The 20,016-nt window shown below is 32.1% G+C and overlaps 2 protein-coding genes and 1 long non-coding RNA gene across 3 annotated transcripts; 2 read left to right on the forward strand and 1 right to left on the reverse strand.

The window, feature by feature from the left end:
- The first annotated feature begins 106 nt into the window (after positions 1–106).
- LOC126672942 (protein BONZAI 1-like) lies at positions 107–12,703 on the forward strand. The gene is made up of 24 exons (XM_056105101.1): positions 107–344; positions 660–933; positions 1,104–1,220; positions 1,358–2,175; positions 2,622–2,850; positions 2,927–2,940; positions 3,059–3,093; positions 3,510–3,571; positions 6,140–6,406; positions 6,844–6,891; positions 7,133–7,281; positions 7,375–7,423; positions 8,152–8,208; positions 8,613–8,801; positions 8,898–9,032; positions 9,417–9,478; positions 9,561–9,663; positions 9,734–9,848; positions 11,006–11,082; positions 11,174–11,311; positions 11,393–11,557; positions 11,738–11,851; positions 11,976–12,072; positions 12,152–12,703. Exons 2-24 carry the CDS (start codon positions 661–663, stop codon positions 12,244–12,246), a joined length of 3,408 nt encoding a protein of 1,135 aa, XP_055961076.1. The 5' UTR covers positions 107–344; position 660; the 3' UTR covers positions 12,247–12,703.
- Positions 12,704–17,265: 4,562 nt separating this feature from the next.
- On the forward strand, positions 17,266–18,890 carry LOC126674370 (ethylene-responsive transcription factor ERF113). Its single transcript, XM_050368818.2, has 2 exons — positions 17,266–17,669; positions 18,209–18,890. The coding sequence occupies exons 1-2, from the start codon at positions 17,528–17,530 to the stop codon at positions 18,763–18,765; spliced, it is 699 nt and encodes a 232-aa protein (XP_050224775.1). The 5' UTR covers positions 17,266–17,527; the 3' UTR covers positions 18,766–18,890.
- On the reverse strand, positions 18,089–19,441 carry LOC126674371 (uncharacterized). Its single transcript, XR_007639519.2, has 2 exons — positions 19,236–19,441; positions 18,089–18,676 (listed from the first exon to the last, which is right to left on the reverse strand). It is a non-coding gene; the product is annotated as an uncharacterized LOC126674371 (long non-coding RNA).
- Positions 19,442–20,016: the final 575 nt, after the last annotated feature.

The raw sequence follows: 20,016 nt of genomic DNA on the forward strand, positions 1-20,016 counted from the left end.
AAATTGTTTCAATTTATCTTTTTATCATTAAGAACTCTAAATATGAAAAGCACATATGATTTTTTTCCACTTCAATTTAAATAAATAATTGTAATTCAAAATAAAAACTAAAATGATTTTTTTTTTTAAATTTCAACATAAATGCTAAAATAATGAATAAAACGGTCCAAAGCCCAATCCTAAGTTCAAAGTAAACAGCCCAAAGGTAGTATAGAGCCCATTAAAATAAGCGAGGCTCCTTCATTTGGATGCTAGTTGCTGCAGCGCTCATCGCCGTTACGCTTAAACTGCAATTCCGGCGACTCCTGAACTTGATCTTGAATTTAAAACCCTGCCTCCTTAAGGTAATTTTCACATTCTTTTTCATTAGGTTTCATCTACTAGTAATTCCGTTCAAGATTTTCCACAAGAATTAGCGAGACAAGTTTCTTTACCTTTACCATAATTGCAATTTTGCTTATATGACTGTCATTAACTCTTATGCGCTTCACGATTGGACTGACCTAATTATTCTTTAAGAAATGAGATTACTTGTATTCGTTTGATTTATGTACCGTTTTTGTTCTTGCTTTACAATTATTTTCTGGTGTATTGCCTGACATTGTGACATACATGATCAATTGTGCCTGTGCTTCTGGTTTTGCTGCTCGTGTCGGTAGAATGAACGTGCAAGAAGAGGGAAAAGAGAAGGAAATGAACGGATTTTCTGGTTTTATATTTTTGTGCAATGCAAAAACAAAGCCGGAGTGTTACATGTACCGCGTTTTTGGGCTTCCAAGGGGGAGGATTGAAATTGTAGAGAAGATTAAACCAGGGATGGGACTTTTTCTGTTTGATGTCGAATCCAAGCTTCTTTATGGTCCGTATAGCGCGGCTTCTTCTGGAAAGTTGAACTTGGCGCCTGCTGCTTTTGGTGGGAAGTTTCCTGCACAGGTATCTTTTCTATTCACAGCAAAACCGCTTATATGCCGAATGAAGACATATTAATTTGGTGTTGGTGGCATGCATTTCATCTTCAATTAGTTCAGGAGGTATGAGGATTTCAAATATACTTGAATGGACTATAGACTTTTGACCATTTTTTCGTCCCTCTCTTTGTGTAGGTGAGTTTCCAAATTTACAAGGATTGTTTCCCTTTGCCAGAAAGCTCCTTTAAGCATGCTATCCAAGATAATTACTGCGGGAAGGGAAAATTCAAGCAAGAACTTAACAACCAGCAAGTAAGTTAAACCTTCAAGTGAATTCACATGTAATTGAATTTGATCCTCATTTATATAGTTTTTGTGTGCGTGTGTTTTGCTATATGTTTATGGTGATATCTCTTGTACTCAAATGTGATTTGCTGTTATGGTTCAAGGTAAAGGATCTCTTGTCATTGTTTCGTCCACTTCCTATGCTAGCATTAGCACCTAAGTCTCCTTCATTGCCTTGTGCAACCATGCCTTCGGCAATGTCATTCTCAGCCATAGACAGTCAGTGCCCGACACAAGCAAGTCTTTCAGAAAATAATCCTTATGTAGATGGAATGCAACATAATCAAAATAGATCACTTTTGAATCCTCAGCATGATTATTATAGATCCTTAGTACGAATCCATGGATTAGCGAATCTACAAGCTACGACACCTCCAACAGTACCTTATTTGGGGTATCCATATGATTCTAGAACTAACTATAGTCATGCACCACAAGTGGCGGAGATTCGACCAACAAATGTTACGACACCTCCAACAGCACCTTATTTGGGGCATCCATATGATTCTAGAACTAACTATAGTCATGCCCCACAAGTGGCGGAGATTCGACCAACAAATTTTCAAGCTACGACACCTCCAACAGCACCTTATTTGGGGTATCCATATGATTCTAGAACTAACTATAGTCATGCCATACAAGTGACGGAGATTCGACCGACAAATGTTCAAGCTACGACAACTCCAACAGCACCTTCTTTGGAGTATCCAAATGATTTTAGAGCTCACTACAGTCATGCCCCACAAGTGTTGGAGACTCCACATATTGGACAGAGTCTCATTCCATTGCAACCTCCTGCTTATGGATCCATGACGGGTTATGTTCATCAACCTGTGCAGTATCAAACTTCACCAGTTCCAACTACTTCATATTATTCAGCAGATGTTCAACAGGCACACTTTCAAGCAAACTCATATAACAGGTATCTCTTCAGACTAAAATATGGAGCTATGTTTAGTAAGTAGCAAGTAGCAACCAAGCAACTAGCTCAAGTGCTGAACCAGTACTAACATGGTGAATTGTGCAAGATGCATTTTGGTTGATAAATTATTCTGAGAATTGATCATATATTATTTGTATGGCCTTATTTTGGTTGGTATTTTTTTGAAGTACTCACAATAATTGTAGCTTGGCCTATAGGATGTATGAAATGTCACGGAGTTACTGCATTATACATGATCCTATTTACGAAACATTGTTGAGTGATGTCAGATGTGATATTGTAATGCTTTTATTCTCTAGGTCATTGACGTAGGACCTATTTTTATTTATTTGATTTTTCCTTCAATTTGATTTTTCTCCATTCGAATTTTTTTGCAGTCATATATAAGTAATATTATCATCATGTTCATGTTGAAAATGTAACAGTTATTTGCCTGGAGGGGATTTGCTTCCTAATAATCAATACAGCGGTTCAGTGTATGAGCAGCATGAGTTGTCTTCACAAAGCAGCCAAGAAATTGCGCCGCAACAGGGAAATGCTCTTCATAACTATAGTCAGTACTTCCCTACAACCACACATACTGTACAAAACATACCATTGAAGCTCCAAGGAACAACACCTGGACAAGTGCTGAGTAACATTTCTTACCCTCCATAATCGTAAAGACTACCTTAGTGAACTCTCTGATAATTTGAATTGAGACGAGTCCTTCGATTTGGTGGAATTGTAGATACGATTTACCAGGTATATCTGCCTTACTCCTGATAACAATTTGTAAAAACCTTCCGTTTAGTTATTTTGCTTTTTATGCTTCAAGGTTTCTATGTTAATGATGTTTGATGTTTATGCCTTGAAACTGTAGAGCTGTTTTTAGCTGTGGATTTCCATGTCATGTTGGTACATAGCAACTTTAGCTTAGTGGATATTAAATACTTCGTTCCGCTCTACCTTGGCTGTTGAAGGATGTTTTTTTGTTGTGTCCTGCTCGTCAAACTGAGAAATCTGTAATCTATAAATGGAGCTTAACCTAGAGACTCACTAAAGCTGATTCAACCATTTTCTTGTCCAACAATGAAGATGGATGATGACTTGAGCTTCCTTTAAGGGGTTGACTTGAACTTAGTGCGTCAAGATTTTTCTTTTGTTCTTGTTTGTTCCTACAGGAAACCTAAAATTTGTCAATTGATATGGAGTGAGAGATATGCGATAGTGCTTTAATCTAAATTGGCCAGTCAAGTCCCTCCATCATTCTGCAGCCTCTAGTAGTGGTTGACTTGTGTTGGTTGACTTGGCCGCCCTCTGACGAATTTTAGCAACATCAAATCTTTATGTCCTCCAGGAATCCTCAACAGTTGCAGTTGCTTCCATTAGCCTGGTATGTGAATTATATGCTGGATTAGTGAAAATAGTTGTGGAATTAGCTTGAATGATATAAAAGGGGAAATTAATTTAATTTACCACCTTTAGGACTAGAAATAAGAAATTCTTACATAGATATTATCCACTGCTTCATAAAATCGATGAAATTATTTTACATTATTAAATAATGTAAAACTCTAAGTTATTAGATCACATCATAATATTATTTAATCATGTGTTATAATATTATTGGCTCTGTTTACGGATGACATGTTGGCCATAAATTATGTAAGATTTTTTCGAAACTTTAATAATACGGTAAGTGGGTGGGCAATGCAATGCTTGTGATTGAAGAATTGATATCTTTAATTGGAGAGGTGGGGTTGTAGTCTAGCTATAATGTTGTGCTTTTTGGAGGGATGGGGTCTTCCCCTTTCTCCCATATAGCAAATAGTCATCCATGCTTTAGCTGTATTTTTCCTTGTCTGCTGATTCTGTCTGTTTTAATTTTTTATTTTTGATGAAGATTGGTAAATTTAGCTAATTATTGTATTAGCTGGTCGCCTTAATTTTGTACCCTTGTCCAACATGTTGAATTCCAATAGAAAATATCTGCACGTTAATTAACTTACCATGATTACTTAGTAGTGGTATAGCTTGTATTTGAAGCAAAATCACACATGAAGATGCATTAAGTCATCAAATGTACTTATTTTATGTCATGATTTAAGTCTCTCTTTTGCCAAACAAGCTGAGAAAATTTCAACTTCAATCATACTTGCATAATTTTTCCCTTTTCGGTAATTTTATATATATGTATATATTCCTAACAACATTACAACTATGTTTTATTAAAATTTAATATAGCGGCCGGCTATGGTCGAACTTGAGGGAGAAGGGTGCTGCTATGGCGTTGCGCACAAAAAAAAACTATTGGTCCAAATAAGTTCAAATAGAATTTGAGCTAGCTGCCACATTATTTAATTTGTCGGAAATGGAGCTGAAATAATATCTGAAATAATCAAATATATAAAATAGAAGTTTAGTGAAAATATAATTACGAATTAAAATTTAATGGATATGAAAATTACTCTTTCCTTTTTCTATCTTTGCCCAAAAGTATGGAAGCAATTTGTCTTCTACTGAAATTGCTAAGATTAAAAGAATGGGGGTTTTTATGATTTATTTTTGGCTCTGGTTGTCCTTCCAACACCATGCATTAGGATTGTCTAGTTTTTACAAGTAATCATGAGCTTGCAAATACATGACATTGCCATACTGCTTGTCTCTTCTTTAAGGTAGTAAGCCGCAGGGGCATTCACCAAGACACCAACCGCTGGGTTAGGTAAATAAACATTTAATAAAGTAGCATCTTTCATTGTCCATGGACTTTTTGTCTAATTTTTTTTAGACTTGTCTAGAATGTAAGAAAAAAACCAAAAAAAATCAATATTACTTTAACAAAGGGAAATAAAAATTCAATTGTCAAGCGTTTTTAATGGGTATTTTTCATTTCAAGTAAATTAGCCAGAAAGTACTAGGAATGTTGAAAGAAAAATTAGAAACCACGTAGATTTAGGAGCAGTTTGGTTCAGCTTCTAATGAAATTTTAACTTTTTACTTAATAAAAAACTACATCTAAATACGTGGTAAAAAGTTTAGAGGCATCTCTATTTTTGGAGTGTTTCTATAAACAGTCAAATAGCTTATTTAATATTTATTTATTATTTAAATAAAATTATCCATATTAAGATAAATTATTTTTATTATATATAAAAGTATATAGATAATTTTTAAATGATCCAATTATTTTTAAATTATTCTATTATATTATAATAGCCATAATTAATTGAATTTTTATATTGTTATATAGAATAATTTTAAAGTATATGCTGTTTCTTAAAGTTAATTTTAGTTATTTATTAAATACAATATATTTATAATATAAAAATATAAAAAAGAATTATACCATTATGAATCAGCAACATGCCTTTAATTTAGAAATTGTGTAACAACTAGGAATTTGCATTTTGGAAGTCGAAAACGAGATACAGATTTCTGTGCATTGGCCCATTTCATGCCATCGTGCACCAAATCATCAGTCAAACCCAAAAAGTCTTTTCCATTTCTTTATTCAACTTCTTGTCGTTGAACCGCGCTAAACCCTCGTATATACCGTTACTTTTTTAACCATCCATCCACACGCCGTCAAAATTCCCATATCAGGGTCAACAAAGTAAATTCCTATACAAAAATTACAAATCTTCTACTCAATTTCCAGGAAATATCACACCACGTACATAAAACCATGGAACCGTTGAGTATATTCCCCATCAACCAACGCGTTTTATTTATTTTGTTCAAAACAATAAAAAAACCCATACCAACGAAATATAACTCAAATAATATAAACGCCGAACAATATTTAAAATCGCGGGTTCAATTTCTCTTTTTCCGATAATAAAAATAAATAAAAAGAATGGATAATTAGACTAGCCCTAATATTTAGGCCCCACTTAAGACAACAAAGAAAAAAAATGCACATCAAACTTCACTAACTCCACGTTCTTTAACTTAAGATTAGATATTTTTTTCTCCCTTAAAAGATTCTTGTTTACTACGCTTCTTTGGATTTTTTTTGTTGATCCGAACTTATAACTGCTATTCTGAGAGCTGTTTTTGTTGGTGTGCGATGGGAAATTGCTGCTCTGATGAAGCTGGAGGTAGGGCGGCAGTTGGTGGCACCTCCTCTGCTTCCGCTGCTGCTGCTGGTGGCGCCGGCGGTCCTAACGACGCTATCGATTTCCTCTTTAAGTCTCGCGGTTTTAGCGGTATTCACTCTCAGATCGAGGTAATTTACTTACTTACTTCACTCTGTTTATGTGTTTGACACGATAAGCTGTTGAGTTGAAGGATTAATTTCCTCAAAATGTGTATTAATTGCTGAAGTTTATTAATATTACGGTTTTGGAGTACATTTCGGAGCTGTATAATGTTTTAGCTTGAAATGTTTGATCTGTATTTGTTAATTAGCTTTACTAATATCTTAGTTAATGCTTTGGAGAAAGGATTGGGATTCTAATGATGATTAAGAGCATTGAGCTCAATTTATGAGATTATTTGGAAATAATTTTATGCTTCGAGCCAGCAATGCTTATTTGCATTTGAATGCAGTTTATATAATATGCTATTCTAATCATTATTTGAAATATATACATCAAAATTTCATGTCTAACTTACTTGTTGTTAGTATACTTCTTTGGTATTGACTCGTCTCTGTATATGCAGTTGTCTTTTTCAGCAACAAACTTACGTGACCGAGATGTACTTTCTAAGGTTTGTCGCGATAATTCTTAATGCGTTTTCATTTTTTATGTTCTTATTATTTGTAGATGTTGCTAGAATGGGATGATGAATTTAAAGTTTTTGATAAAGAAAAATGATAATGTTATAGTTCTTGATAAGAAAATTGCTTTAGTGGTTCAATCTCTGGTCCATTGTAATATGTTTTTGTATACATTTACTTCCATTGTGTTTTACTACTTTATAACTTATTAGAGAAGTTTATTTGCTTTAGAGTGATCCCATGGTAGTTGTTTATACAAAAGGAAGAGATGGGCCGCCCACTGAAGTTTTCCGCAGTGAGGTGATTCTCAATTCATTGAACCCCACATGGATTTTGAAATATTCTACAACTTTCCAATTTGAAGTTGTACAGACTCTAGTGTAAGTTTACTGCTCAAACTCTACTTTTCTTTTTCCAGTTACCACTACATTTTATTGATTTTACTCTGATGTAATATGTTCAATTTACTGCAGGTTTTGTGTATATGATGTTGACACTCAATTTCACAATGTAGACGTAAAGGTAAGCTTATTATTTCATATCTTCTCTTTCTTTTTCCGTTGTCATTGTGGAGGAATAAATAGTTTCAACTGCAAAATTCTTTAATGGATATGTGTCAACCACTTTTCTATAATAAACTAATATCGCAATATTTTGCTTAAAAATAATTGTTGTACCAAACAACATGGTCAACTGTCGTAGCATTATTACTACTATCAAGGTTGTGATTTCTAGACTAAGTTCATGAATTGTCAAACTTACTATTGAATCAGATGATATGAGATAGATGACTAATTTTTGATAAAAAATTTAAAGGTTTATATGCTCCATAACTTTCTTTCCCTTCTGAGAGAGAAAATATTGGTATGTACTTGATATGGAACAATACATTTATTTGGGGTGTTAAGTTTGATGTTGTTTCTCAAAGTGTAAGCAATGTGGGCATTTATCTTTTTGATACAAGTGAATCATATTAAATTTCTCCTTATGGATCACTTTAGCCTTCCATGCAAGAGTAAGAGGTCTTTGCTATGGTGGGTTCACATCAACAATTATTGCAAATATATGTTTATTTATCTACTGTATTGATTTAGGCTGTCAACTGGTGTTTGCTTTAGAATGTTATGTACTACTTGGATATGGTGAAATGTCTACAATGAGAAATATGTTTTCAAGGGACTCTATGACAATGAACTTTTTATGACTCTTATGGGCAAATAGAATTTTGACAATGGATGAGAATTATGCAGATGCTCAAGCTGGACGAGCAGCAGTTTCTTGGTGAGGCATCTTGTGTTTTGTCGGAGGTATGACATGAATACCATTGCAATTTACATCAAACTTGTAGAATTGATTAACAATAATAACTGCAATTTTGTAATTTTCACCGAAATGTGGAGATTCCTATACTATATGTTTAATGAGCGAGAAAGATCTTTACATTTAATGACGAAACAGTGTTATTCTGTGCATGAAAGCTGGCATCTGATACTGTATTGGACCATTGGTGGACCATATTGGAGTTGAATGTATAAAGAGAAAATTTGAATGATGAAAAGGAAATTTATCCCATTTTATCTCATTTAGTATACTGATTATGCTAGCTGTTTTCTTGTAATCAGGAAACATATATAACCATTAAATAATAATGATCTCACTACTAAATTGCTTCACAGCCTAAATTCTACTTCTGTCACTTCTGTGCATGCAGATTGTGAGCAAATCAAATAGGTCACTGACCTTAAATCTTGTACATAAAGAAGATTCTACAATGTTAAGTCACCCACTAAAATATGGGCAGCTTGTGGTGCATGCTGAGGAATGTGTTAGCTCAAAGACTACAATGGAATTGATATTGAAGTGTTCGGATTTGGAACATAAGGATCTGTTCTCAAGAATTGTATGGCTAAGAAGTTTCTTTTTATCTCTTCTTCTCTTTTATATCTTCTGAGAAATATACACTGATTTTTTGGTGCATCTATTAATTTTCCTGCAGAACCCTTTTGTGATAATTTCAAAAGTTGTTGAGAGTGGAAACCCTATTCCTGTATGCAAAACAGAAGTCCTAAAGAATGATCAGAATCCAATTTGGAAACCAATCTTTTTGAATGTTCAACAAGTTGGAAGCAAGGTAGAAGCAATATTGCATTTGGTGTCTGAATCTGCATCCCTAAGTAGAAATCCACCATGACATTTTCTCTGTATACCTTCTTCTAACAAATTATAAAACAAAAAGAAAATAATTAGAAAGTTAATTTTTATACATGGGAAATGGGTACCGGGCCAATTTTTATTTAATATCGGATTTAAAACCAAGCAATTATTTGGTCAATTCTTTTCTTAGCAACAATCACCTTTTTTCTCAGTATCAATGAGAAATAAATCTCTAGGATCCTTCATTTGCAAGCATCAAACTTTCAATTCATAGATTTCATTTGAATAATATGTTTTTAAATGCCATACTTCCTCATATTTTGTGTTTAAGCTCTCTGTTTCTTTCTAATTGAATCTGCAGGATAGTTTGCTTGTGATAGAGTGCTATAACTTCAATAGTAATGGCAAGCATGATTTGATTGGGTATGTGGAGTGGTCTTTTTCTTACCCTTAACTCTTTTACCTGAATGTTGATGGTATTTTCCACGTTTCTCTTAAATTGCAGAGTTGTTCGAAAATCCCTAGCACAACTAGAAATGCTTTGTTCTAGCAAGGGAGGTGAAAATCTGTTTTTACCCACTGGTGGTGCCCATGATCATCATAACAAGGTCTGGTTTTAAACTGAATTAACTTCAGTCTGAGCTTTCTATCTTTACACTAAACATTCCGAGTATGCAGGTTTTAAAGAGCCAGCTATTTGTGGACAAGTTTTCTGAAAGCATTCAATTCACTTTTCTGGATTATCTAAAAGGAGGTTGTGAACTGAACTTCATGGCTGCTATTGATTTCACTGGTACTTGTTCTTCATTTTAACTTTGACCTTAAAGCCTGAAATTTGGTTCGCCATAGATTTGCAACTGCTATGTTATTTGTTATTGTCTTGATTTAACAAATTAGCTGCTATATTTAATTATAACATAACATATGTAAAAGTGTGAAACTGTACTTTTTAGAAGTGATAACGTAGCTAGTAACATAAAGACAGTTTTGAAAACTTAGTTTTTATTATCTAATAATAAAATTAGGACCCTATTATTCCTATCTTTAATTAGAGTCCTATTATTAAATACGATGGGTCAGCTCAAGTGGCGAGAGCACCCCACCTAGGGTTCGAGTCACCATGGGGTAGAAGTGAATTTTTTTAATCCTTTTTAAAGTAAAAGAGAAGAAAAAAAAATGATATTTTGATGAAATTGAAATACTATAGTAACATTATAACTGATAGAACTCTTATAAAAATTAATTATTTAAAAAGATTGATTCTCTATTTAAACTACAAATAAATGATCATAAGATAAATACTTTATAATTGATTAAATTAATAACACATACAATTACATAAATTAATAACACTTACAAAAGCGCCTCCAGCAGTTCTGTTCCTTTCCTTGGTCTAGTAGTCTTATTAACGGTTTATAATCTACTTCACAATAATATTTATTGAAATTCACTCATTAAGATTGTTTAGAGGTTTATTGCTCTCTATCTAATGATAAAATAGAAACTATCTTTTTTTTACCATTAATTATGAGTAAAATTTTGGTACATTGAAATACTATACTAATATTATAATTAAAAAGATAATCTAGAAAAACAATTATAACTAAATGAAGTTTCAATTCAAATTACAAATAATTAATTAATAATTAGCTTAAATTTATAACATAGAAAATTATAGCAACGTCACTAGAATATACTCCCTCCGTCCCATGTGGGAAGTCCCTTTGTCATTTTTTTATGTCCCGCTTGAGAAGTCCCATCGTACACTTCTTACTAAAATGTTCCTTTTTTATCCTTTGTTTTTTCTAAATGGTTTGAACACATTTACATCATTATTCCCACGCATTTGCCATTTCCCTCCTACCGTGTTTTTAGCCCTATCATCGTTGGTGGGTACTATTGATGTTTTGAGACCCCAATACCTTCTCATGCTTTTCTTTAATCTTTCAGCTTCAAATGGAAATCCGCGTCTTCCTGATTCCTTGCATTATATCGATCATTCTGGGCGGCCAAATGCATACCAGCAAGTTAGAAATTCCATCTTCCACATTTGAACTTCTTTTGATGGTAATGATTAGGGGGGGTGCACATAATTAATGTGGCCAATTTGTATTTCAGGCAATCATGGAAGTTGGAGAAGTGTTGCAGTTTTATGACTCAGACAAGCGGTTTCCTGCTTGGGGATTTGGAGCACGGCCAATTGATGGCCCAGTCTCCCATTGCTTTAACTTGAATGGAAGCAGTAATCATTGTGAGGTGAATGCCTAAAATTTATATATAAAATAAGCTTCTCTTTCTCTCAACTTACCTATTAAACAAGCAAATTACATTTTTCAGGTTGAAGGAATTCAAGGGATTATGATGGCATATAACAGTGCTCTCTTCAATGTTTCTTTAGCAGGTCCCACGCTTTTTGGACCCGTGATAAACACTGCTGCCCTATTTGCTAGCCAGTCTCTTGCAAATGGAGGAAAAAAATATTTTGTTTTGCTAATAATTACAGTAAGAATAAGACTGGAAATCTTGATGATTTTTACTTGTGCCGTTAATGTTCGTCTTCTTGGCTAGCAGAGTTATCATTGCGATGACTAGTGATATCAGCCTACCTTATTCTGAGTATTCTTTGATTTTTTAAGCTCCTATACTGAGATTACTTTCTCTCGAACTTGTTAAATACTTTAGGATGGAGTTGTAACTGATCTCCAAGAAACCAAGGACGCCATAGTAAAGGCTTCCGACCTACCATTATCAATCCTTATCGTTGGAGTTGGAGGAGCCGACTTCAAAGAAATGGAGGTAATTCTTTCTCCATACTGTGATACCCAATTTTTATGTGTTTATATTTTCTTTTCACTTTGATAATAGGGTAAAAACTTCTATTATTGAATACCTATAATACATAAAGCTTACTGTTGCACAGATTTTAGATGCTGATAAGGGAGAGAGACTTGAAAGTTATACAGGGCGTGTTGCTTCACGTGATATAGTTCAGTTTGTACCATTTCGGAATGTACAAAGTAAGAAAATCTGTCATTTTCAGTAAAGGTTTCATAATTATTTCACGTAATTTATTGGTAATGTCCATAATTTTTGCAGGTGGGCAAGAGTCTGTTGTTCAAGCACTTCTAGCTGAACTACCGACCCAATTTTTGACGTACATGCGATCTAAAAGTATCCAGCCAAATATTTGATTCTATAAAGATGATGTATATATGGAAAACAGTCTTCTTTTTGTGGATTTCATGCAATGAGTCTCGAAGGCCGTCTTGCCAAATGCAATCATGCGTTTTAGGTAACGAGGCCTCATTCATCTTACTGGAAGAGGTAGTCGATGCACTCATAAACAAGTTTTGGCAAATCGCCCATTCCTCATTTACATCGCCTCCAGCTTGCAACGGTGGCTGTTATTGCAGCGGGAGAAGTTTGTTGTTTTGCTTAGAAAAATGAAGTTGGATTCAACTATAGAAGAACAGGCGAAGGATCGGATGTGCATAGAGCTGCAAAGCAAATTCAAAAAGTGAACAAAGTAAGATCTATGGTTACCGTATCTTGATTGTTTTACTTGCTTATATTGATTCTTTTTTGTGACTTATTCAGATATTTATTATTATATGATCCGAAGAAGTGTATTTTTTTTCTATTTGAACATACTTCAGTGGTTTTTTGCCCCCTTTATTTTCCAAGTTACGTCTTGAGTCTGATGAATGTTCTTTTTATGTCATTTATGGTCCGAATTTCGAAAACTATCTAAACCTATAGCCTGAAGCCAGGACTTGATGTGATAAAAAAAAAAACAAATAAAAGGGCTTAAGTGTTTTTTCAGAAAAGTTTCAATTTTTGTTACCTTCCGCGTTGAACAAAAAAATGAGTAAAAGTAGTTTGTCCAAATACTATAGTTGCAGATCAAAATACTATATATGAAATTGTATTATTTTTGATGTTACAAGTTGGAGTTTTTATTCACTCACGACTTCTAGAACCTAAACATGTGATGTAATAATACATGTAAGTCTTTGTCTAGAGAACATAAACAGAGAATTTGATGCTTTGGAGGATCTAATTAATTATCGTATTCACCAAATTATATTCTCCAACTTGTAAATTAATGGGTATGCAATAGATGAAGTTGGTTTGTTCAAAGACTTTAAACCATTTACTTTGGTCTGCTTTCCACGTCTCATCATTCGGTCTTTCATGTTAGCAAATAAGTCAATCTTCAAACAGAAGATTAAAGTCAAAGTTTTTTTAGCCATTTCCATATCCAAGAATAGAAAACGTTGAGGCATTGACATATATACTTTAAACGATTAGAAAAAGTTTAGGTGTATATATGGCGTACTCCTTCTTCATTACATCCATTTAAAGTATAAATTAAATACTACAAGCTATCAAGTATTCAACCATGGGCTAGTCTAGCTAAATGCATTAGATTTGGATAGAACATGTCCAATATAAATTGAACAAATTACTTTGAGATTTCTGGGGTATATCATAATTAACAGTTTGATACCTTTTATTTCAAAAGTCTACTTGATGGTCCCTCAATTTCAATTACGTTAACTATTAGACCTCTCCGTTAATTTCGGCATTTACTTTCAAACGATTTGGTACCCCCAATTTTAATTTCGTGAAGGGTTTGGTCCCTCACTTATAATTTTATTAAACAATTTGGTACCTCATTTTTAAACGATTTGATCCCTCAGTTTTAGTTCCGTTAAACAATTTAGTCTTTCAAATTAACTGAAGGGTCTTTCAGTTAACGGAATTAAAACTGAGGGACCATTAAATAGATTTTTGATACAAGAGTTACCAAAATGTTAATCATGGTATATCTTAAGAATCTCAACGTAACATATAAATTTAAGTATTTTGGGGAGAAACGAATAAAGAATTCTTCAAGTGGCTAATTAAACTCATCATTTAGAAGAATAATTATACCAACAACTACAACTAATAGAATTTCACCAAACATATATTGTCCGCCAACTACTTGATACAAGTAGCAGCTGAATCAAACATGCCCTTGCATAATACTAAATGAAATTCGAAGAAACTGCTATCAGCTTTGACTTATATGAAATGAGTTTTCGGCATATATTTTTTTAGGTAAGTCATTCTTTAATATTAGTATTTCATTAAAGTAACTAAGTCATATATCAAAACTATGATCAAATTCATAAATATATTTTGATAAAATAATTTGACGATTTGATTAGACAATTTTATATTTTGACTTAATTATATTCAAAAAGCAAATAGAAAAGATGAAAAGTCTAATTAATAAAAGTAAGATGTAACTAAACATCTTAAATTATATGTATACCAAATTAGTTTATATTTGGATGTTATTCATAAATTTTTTTTTAATAATAACGTACAAACTTTGATAAAATTAGATACATGATTTTTAATAAAGGTTGTTGAGCTTTTCTTTTTCAATTATGGATTAATTTACTGTGAAAATAAGTTAGAAGATCAAAATGTATAGTTTTTTTTTTATCAATTAGATACTTTTTACTATTTGAATATAATTGATAAAAATAATAAAATTATTGAGCTACACAGTCAAAAAAATCACTCAAGATATATTTGATAAATCAACTATAGGAGTATATGCATACTAAGTTAAAAGAAAACTAAAGCTTTCTTAGAATAAGATAAATAAATTTATAAACACCAAAATAACAATATTTGATTTGGTTTATTTGGTATAAGATTCGATAGCTATTCTGCTAGATTGTGGTCATATTCCTTCCATAAGTGCCCTTCTTTTCCGAATTGGTATAAGTGTTAGCAACAATCTCGTAGGTCGTGAGATCAATTTCTTCCATAAACGCTTTGGGATTATTTTCTAAATACCTGTTTTAGGTAAACTATTTACACCATTTTGACCCATCTTTTTCTCTTATCCAACATTATCTAATAAACTAACTTATTTACCAAAAATACCCACTATATAAAGAAGTCTTATCTCATTTTAGGTTAAATTTTTATATAACCATTTTTTTTCTCTCTTTACTCTCTTCTTCTCTCTTCTTTTCTTCTACTTTTTCATTTGATTTTCAGTTTATCTCCTCCAATTACTTTTACGTTCGTCTTTTCCGTTCGTCTTTCCGGCCGCGCTTCCGTTCGTCTACTTTCTATGGATTTTTCGTCGTTTCCGGTCGTTTTTCCGTTCGTCTTTTTCGTTCGCGCTAGTCCGTTCGTCTTTTTCGTTCACGCTATGGATTTCTCGACTCGTTTTTAGATTTGTGTAATTTTTTAGGTTTTTTTAATGATTTAAATATTTTGTAAATAAATTATTGTAGATTTATAATTTTTTGTTTATAAAATTGTTCTATTGTTCATAAAATTATTTATTTTATCTTCTCTTATTCATATATTTGTTTATTGCTACTGATTTTGTAAAGAAAATATTGATTTATGGTGCATTTGTAATAATTTTATAATATCTTTACGTTTTAGTGTATTTTGGGTGTATTAATGGTATATTTCTGCCGTTTTTTAGTATATTTATGTTGCATTTACGTACAGTGTTTATGATGCATTTACAGTGTTTATGGTGTATTTGCAGTGTTTCATGGTTAAACCACAAAAAAACACTACAAAATGCTATAAATACACTACTTATACACCACTTATACACTACTTATACACTATATATACACTAATTTTACACTATATAAACACCATAAAAACATTATATATACACTACTGTTACACTATAAAAAATAAAATAAAAAATTCCAGGAAAAAAATCTATAAAAAAATAAAAATTAACACTATATATACACTAATCTTACACTATATAAAAAAACTGCCGGTCGGTTCGGTCGGTTTGGTTGACCGAATCGAAAAAATCCGAAATTGAAAAACCGAAAAAGGTATTTTGGTAAATAAAAAAACAAAACAGGTAAATAAAATTACGGCAAAAAGTCAAAAAATATCAAAACTTGCAATGTAAAGTTATAATAATTTTGGCGAAACATGTATTTAGGAAAATTAGCACAAACACTTTTCCTCCCCTATTATTAAAAAAAAATTATTAAAACAAATATTAAGTGTGTTTTGTGTTCTGCTAATGCATACGGTAAAAATATTATTTCAAATAATGTTTCAATATCTAGTTTAAAATAAAAGGATATACACTAAAAAACTGTTTGAACATTTAATTAAGTTACAGTATATAATTAATGTTCTGTACAATCAATATAACAATAAAAAAACCCGTTTTTTTTTTATATAATTAGAGAGTAGGAGAATGTTTGTAGGAGGAATCGAACTCACAAACTAGAAGATTATTGCCTAGCGATTATACCATTTGAATTGTAACTCATTGGTAAAAAAACCCGTTACTCAATTGTTTGATTGAGAAAAAAAATCAATTTTTCGATATTATTTAACATAATTTACTTGATAAGTATTAATTGATTATGTTGAATATACAAGTTAATAGATAATATACATTAGCATTTAATGTGAAAAATACATGTCTTAGCCTCCAAATAAATATTTTTTGTCCAACAATCACAATTAAGGATGAGTATTCATCTGCTCACTTAAAATTCGAATCCTCCATAAATTTTTTAATATTTTGGCGACCGGCCGAATTAACTGAATTAATTAAAATTAAATAAATTGAATTAACCAAAAATATAAAATACACCTGGTCGAATTAGTCGGTTATTTTGATTAAGCCGGAAAAATTATAAAAATAATTAGTAATAAAAAATAAAAATATTCGGTTTATTTAGTTAATATTTTTTTAAAAATTCTTAACTATAACCCAGACTAAATTTTTATAATCTGAACCGACTAACTTATTGAAATAACTAAAATGGATCGACCAATTAAGTTAATTAATTTGGTTTTACTGAATTTGTTCTCATTCCTAACTACAATATTACAAATACAAAAGAAGTTGATCAATGTCTACAATATTTTTATTAAATTGTTGGCCATGCATGCTTTCTCAATTGAATTCATTTAATAAATCCAATATTATTCTTCGTTAGTGAGCTAGTTAGACTAAAATAGAATAGATTGAAGTTTAAGCCACTTCACCTTTTGCATCCGGTTTTTAAAGATGTTGCTGAGACGACCTTGTTCACACTAATCCACCCTATACATATAAATAAACTCCTTAGTCCTTACTTACTTCAAAACCCTAACTTCTTCTTCTCACCCTTGTTTTTATCGTCTTAATTATTTCAGCTATCTTGATTCTTGATAATACTCATTCATATTCATAAGCTAGATTATTCTCGAGCAATTACTCTTATTTATTGCTGGTGTTGTGTATATTCTGTAGCTACATATATATATATATATATATATATATATATATATTTGCTGTAGGAAGGCCAAAAAGTGGATCGAGATAATGGGAAGAGGCCCCTTCCATTCGATGAACAGGAAGAGACAGAGGAGCAACATATTTTCCCTGTCTACTCAGCTCGATCTCAACATGATATGAATGCTATTATTTCTGCCCTATCTCAAGTTATTGCTAATACTTCCCAAACTGCTCCACTTCACCTCAATACAAATCCCTTACCAACCACACAGTCAAACACCCAACAAAATGAGCAACCACAATCAGTTCAAGATCAAGGTAATTCATTTCTGTATATTATTTCATGTGTTTCGAAACAAATTTATAGTCCAAGTTACTAGTTTGTTTAGTTGATGTAGTTCTAATAATTATTTAAGCTCAATCTTGAAGTTATTTCTTGTAATAAAATGATAAATTGGGTATGTTTATGTGAAAACTACATCCCCACAAACAATTAGCGCTAATCAATATATTTATTTGAATCCAATTTCTGCCAAAGCAAGAAGGGATATACAATCATTGAAGATTTTAATATTTAACACATCATATTAGTTTGTCGTAAAAATGACATGGTGCAATATATATGTATATAATGATTGATTTTTCACCTGTAAGATGTTTAAGAGTGTTAATTTCATGTAACGGTTGCGACACGTTATTTTCACAACAAGCCCCAATAAGCACATGCGATAGTGAAATATTCAATTATTTTTTATTTATTATCATTAGATATTTTAACACCGCAAAGGTCTCATTAATTTGTTCGAGACATGACATGATTTGTATGATTAATCAGTGTTTAAATATGAATTTTGTAGGAAATGTAAGGAGGAGACACTATAGGGGAGTGAGACAAAGACCATGGGGAAAATGGGCAGCAGAGATCAGAGACCCTAACAAGGCTGCGAGAGTATGGCTGGGCACCTTCGATACTGCTGAAGCCGCAGCACTTGCTTATGACGAAGCAGCCCTTAGGTTTAAAGGAAGCAAAGCTAAACTGAACTTCCCCGAAAGAGTTCAAGGCCGATCCGAATTAGGTTACTTAACTAATAATCGCGGGCAACTTAATGCCCCCCGACTCAATATCAATGCTCCTCCTCCTCCGCCGCGCCCTTCACTATTATCTCAGCAACAAGCAGCAGCAGCTTCGTCAAATCAGTTTCAGTATCCAGATTTTCTCCCGGGTGGCTCGAGTTATGGATTCAACAATTATGCTACGGCCCCTTCAAGTAGTTTTTACGGTAGAGATCAGTTATCTTCATCTTCATCGTCGTCGTCATCAGTACCTTCTCAAGAACAGCAAGAAGACGAATTCGTAAGATATTCAATGCAGTTTGGAAATCCTTACGCTCGTTTCACTCCTCCGCCTCCTTAAACTATACATGGTTGAGCTAGCTATTATAGCTTGTATAATTTTGTTTTGGTCATTTGCTTGTTTTTTTGTTTCTCATATGTTTGCTTTTGAGTTTTTGCATTAATTACTACGTTCTTTATTATCGATCCAACCTTTTTTTACTTGAATATTTAATCAATGCAACGATTATATCACGTCATTTGTGCAATAAAACCAGTGAAACATTTGAAATATTAAGATATTTAAAAATACTAATTGAACATAGGAATATCGCAATGATTTGGCAGCTTGATGTAAGAATGACGTGAAACAAATGTTGCGCGGTTTTGGAGTGATCAAATATGATTTGTGTGTGTAATGCATCATTCAAACTAGTTAGTTAACGTAGTTAGTTAGTTAGTTAGTTAATTACTTATCTTTGAAGCTATTCAAAGTAATGGAAACATATCTATAAACTATATATAAAGTTTATGAACAAAGACTAAACATACCTCCGTTGAATCCACTTAGGAAGCCACCTTTTCATGGCAAGAGATGCCAAGTAAGTTGTAATGATTTGATTCAGTATTTAAATACAAAATGGGTAGTTCATCAAATGCAGCAGATTAATGTGAAAAACTGAAAATGAATTTGTCATGAAAATCGGCTAATTATTAGTTGGCAACATTTGCAGCAAATGGCAGTTTACGCGTTATGTATTGTCAGCCCTAGTTTCTATATAAACACTAAGTTATTTCTTTGTTCTATATTCTCGCTTTTGACCAATTTTTTGTAATTTTTTTAAATTTATTAAATTTTTGTTGGGAATTTTTCTTTTGCTCATTAAAGAAGTAATTAAAATTTACTTTTTTTGGAATAAAAAAAAGTAGATTTTAATCCTAAAAAAGTAGATTTTAATTAAAATTTACTTAAACGTGCTTAAATTGATTTAGCTAGGATGTTATAGTTGGAAAAAAAAAACATCAATTTGAAATACTATGATATGATATCATATAAAAAGATAAAGTTTTCTTGAGTAATAATATTGCTCAATGGATTCTCGTGTCACGTGTATGAAATCAAATATAATTCTAAAAACTACAAACGTGATGAAGCCTAAATTCAGTTCAAATTTTTGAAGTGATAGATTGTGTTCAACATCATTATATAAAACAAATACCCCATATAATTCTCTATATTTATAAAAAAAATTATTACATAAAGTTATAAAAAAAAGTCCTAATTAAATACTTTTAATTTTAATTTATTCTTTAAAAAATGTAATAATTAACC

This window comes from Mercurialis annua, linkage group LG3, assembly GCF_937616625.2.
Source record: "Mercurialis annua linkage group LG3, ddMerAnnu1.2, whole genome shotgun sequence".
In the NCBI taxonomy this organism is placed as follows: domain Eukaryota; kingdom Viridiplantae; phylum Streptophyta; class Magnoliopsida; order Malpighiales; family Euphorbiaceae; genus Mercurialis; species Mercurialis annua.

Excerpts from the sequence above, each read along its gene's own strand:
- LOC126672942 (XM_056105101.1), top strand. The coding sequence starts at position 661 with ATGAACGTGCAAGAAGAGGGAAAAGAGAAGGAAATGAACGGATTTTCT. Across the intron at positions 11,083-11,173 it reads GGCCAAATGCATACCAGCAA|GCAATCATGGAAGTTGGAGA; the intron begins GTTAGAAATTCC and ends TTTGTATTTCAG. Across the intron at positions 12,073-12,151 it reads ACCATTTCGGAATGTACAAA|GTGGGCAAGAGTCTGTTGTT; the intron begins GTAAGAAAATCT and ends TAATTTTTGCAG.
- LOC126674370 (XM_050368818.2), top strand. The coding sequence starts at position 17,528 with ATGAATGCTATTATTTCTGCCCTATCTCAAGTTATTGCTAATACTTCC. Across the intron at positions 17,670-18,208 it reads ACAATCAGTTCAAGATCAAG|GAAATGTAAGGAGGAGACAC; the intron begins GTAATTCATTTC and ends TGAATTTTGTAG.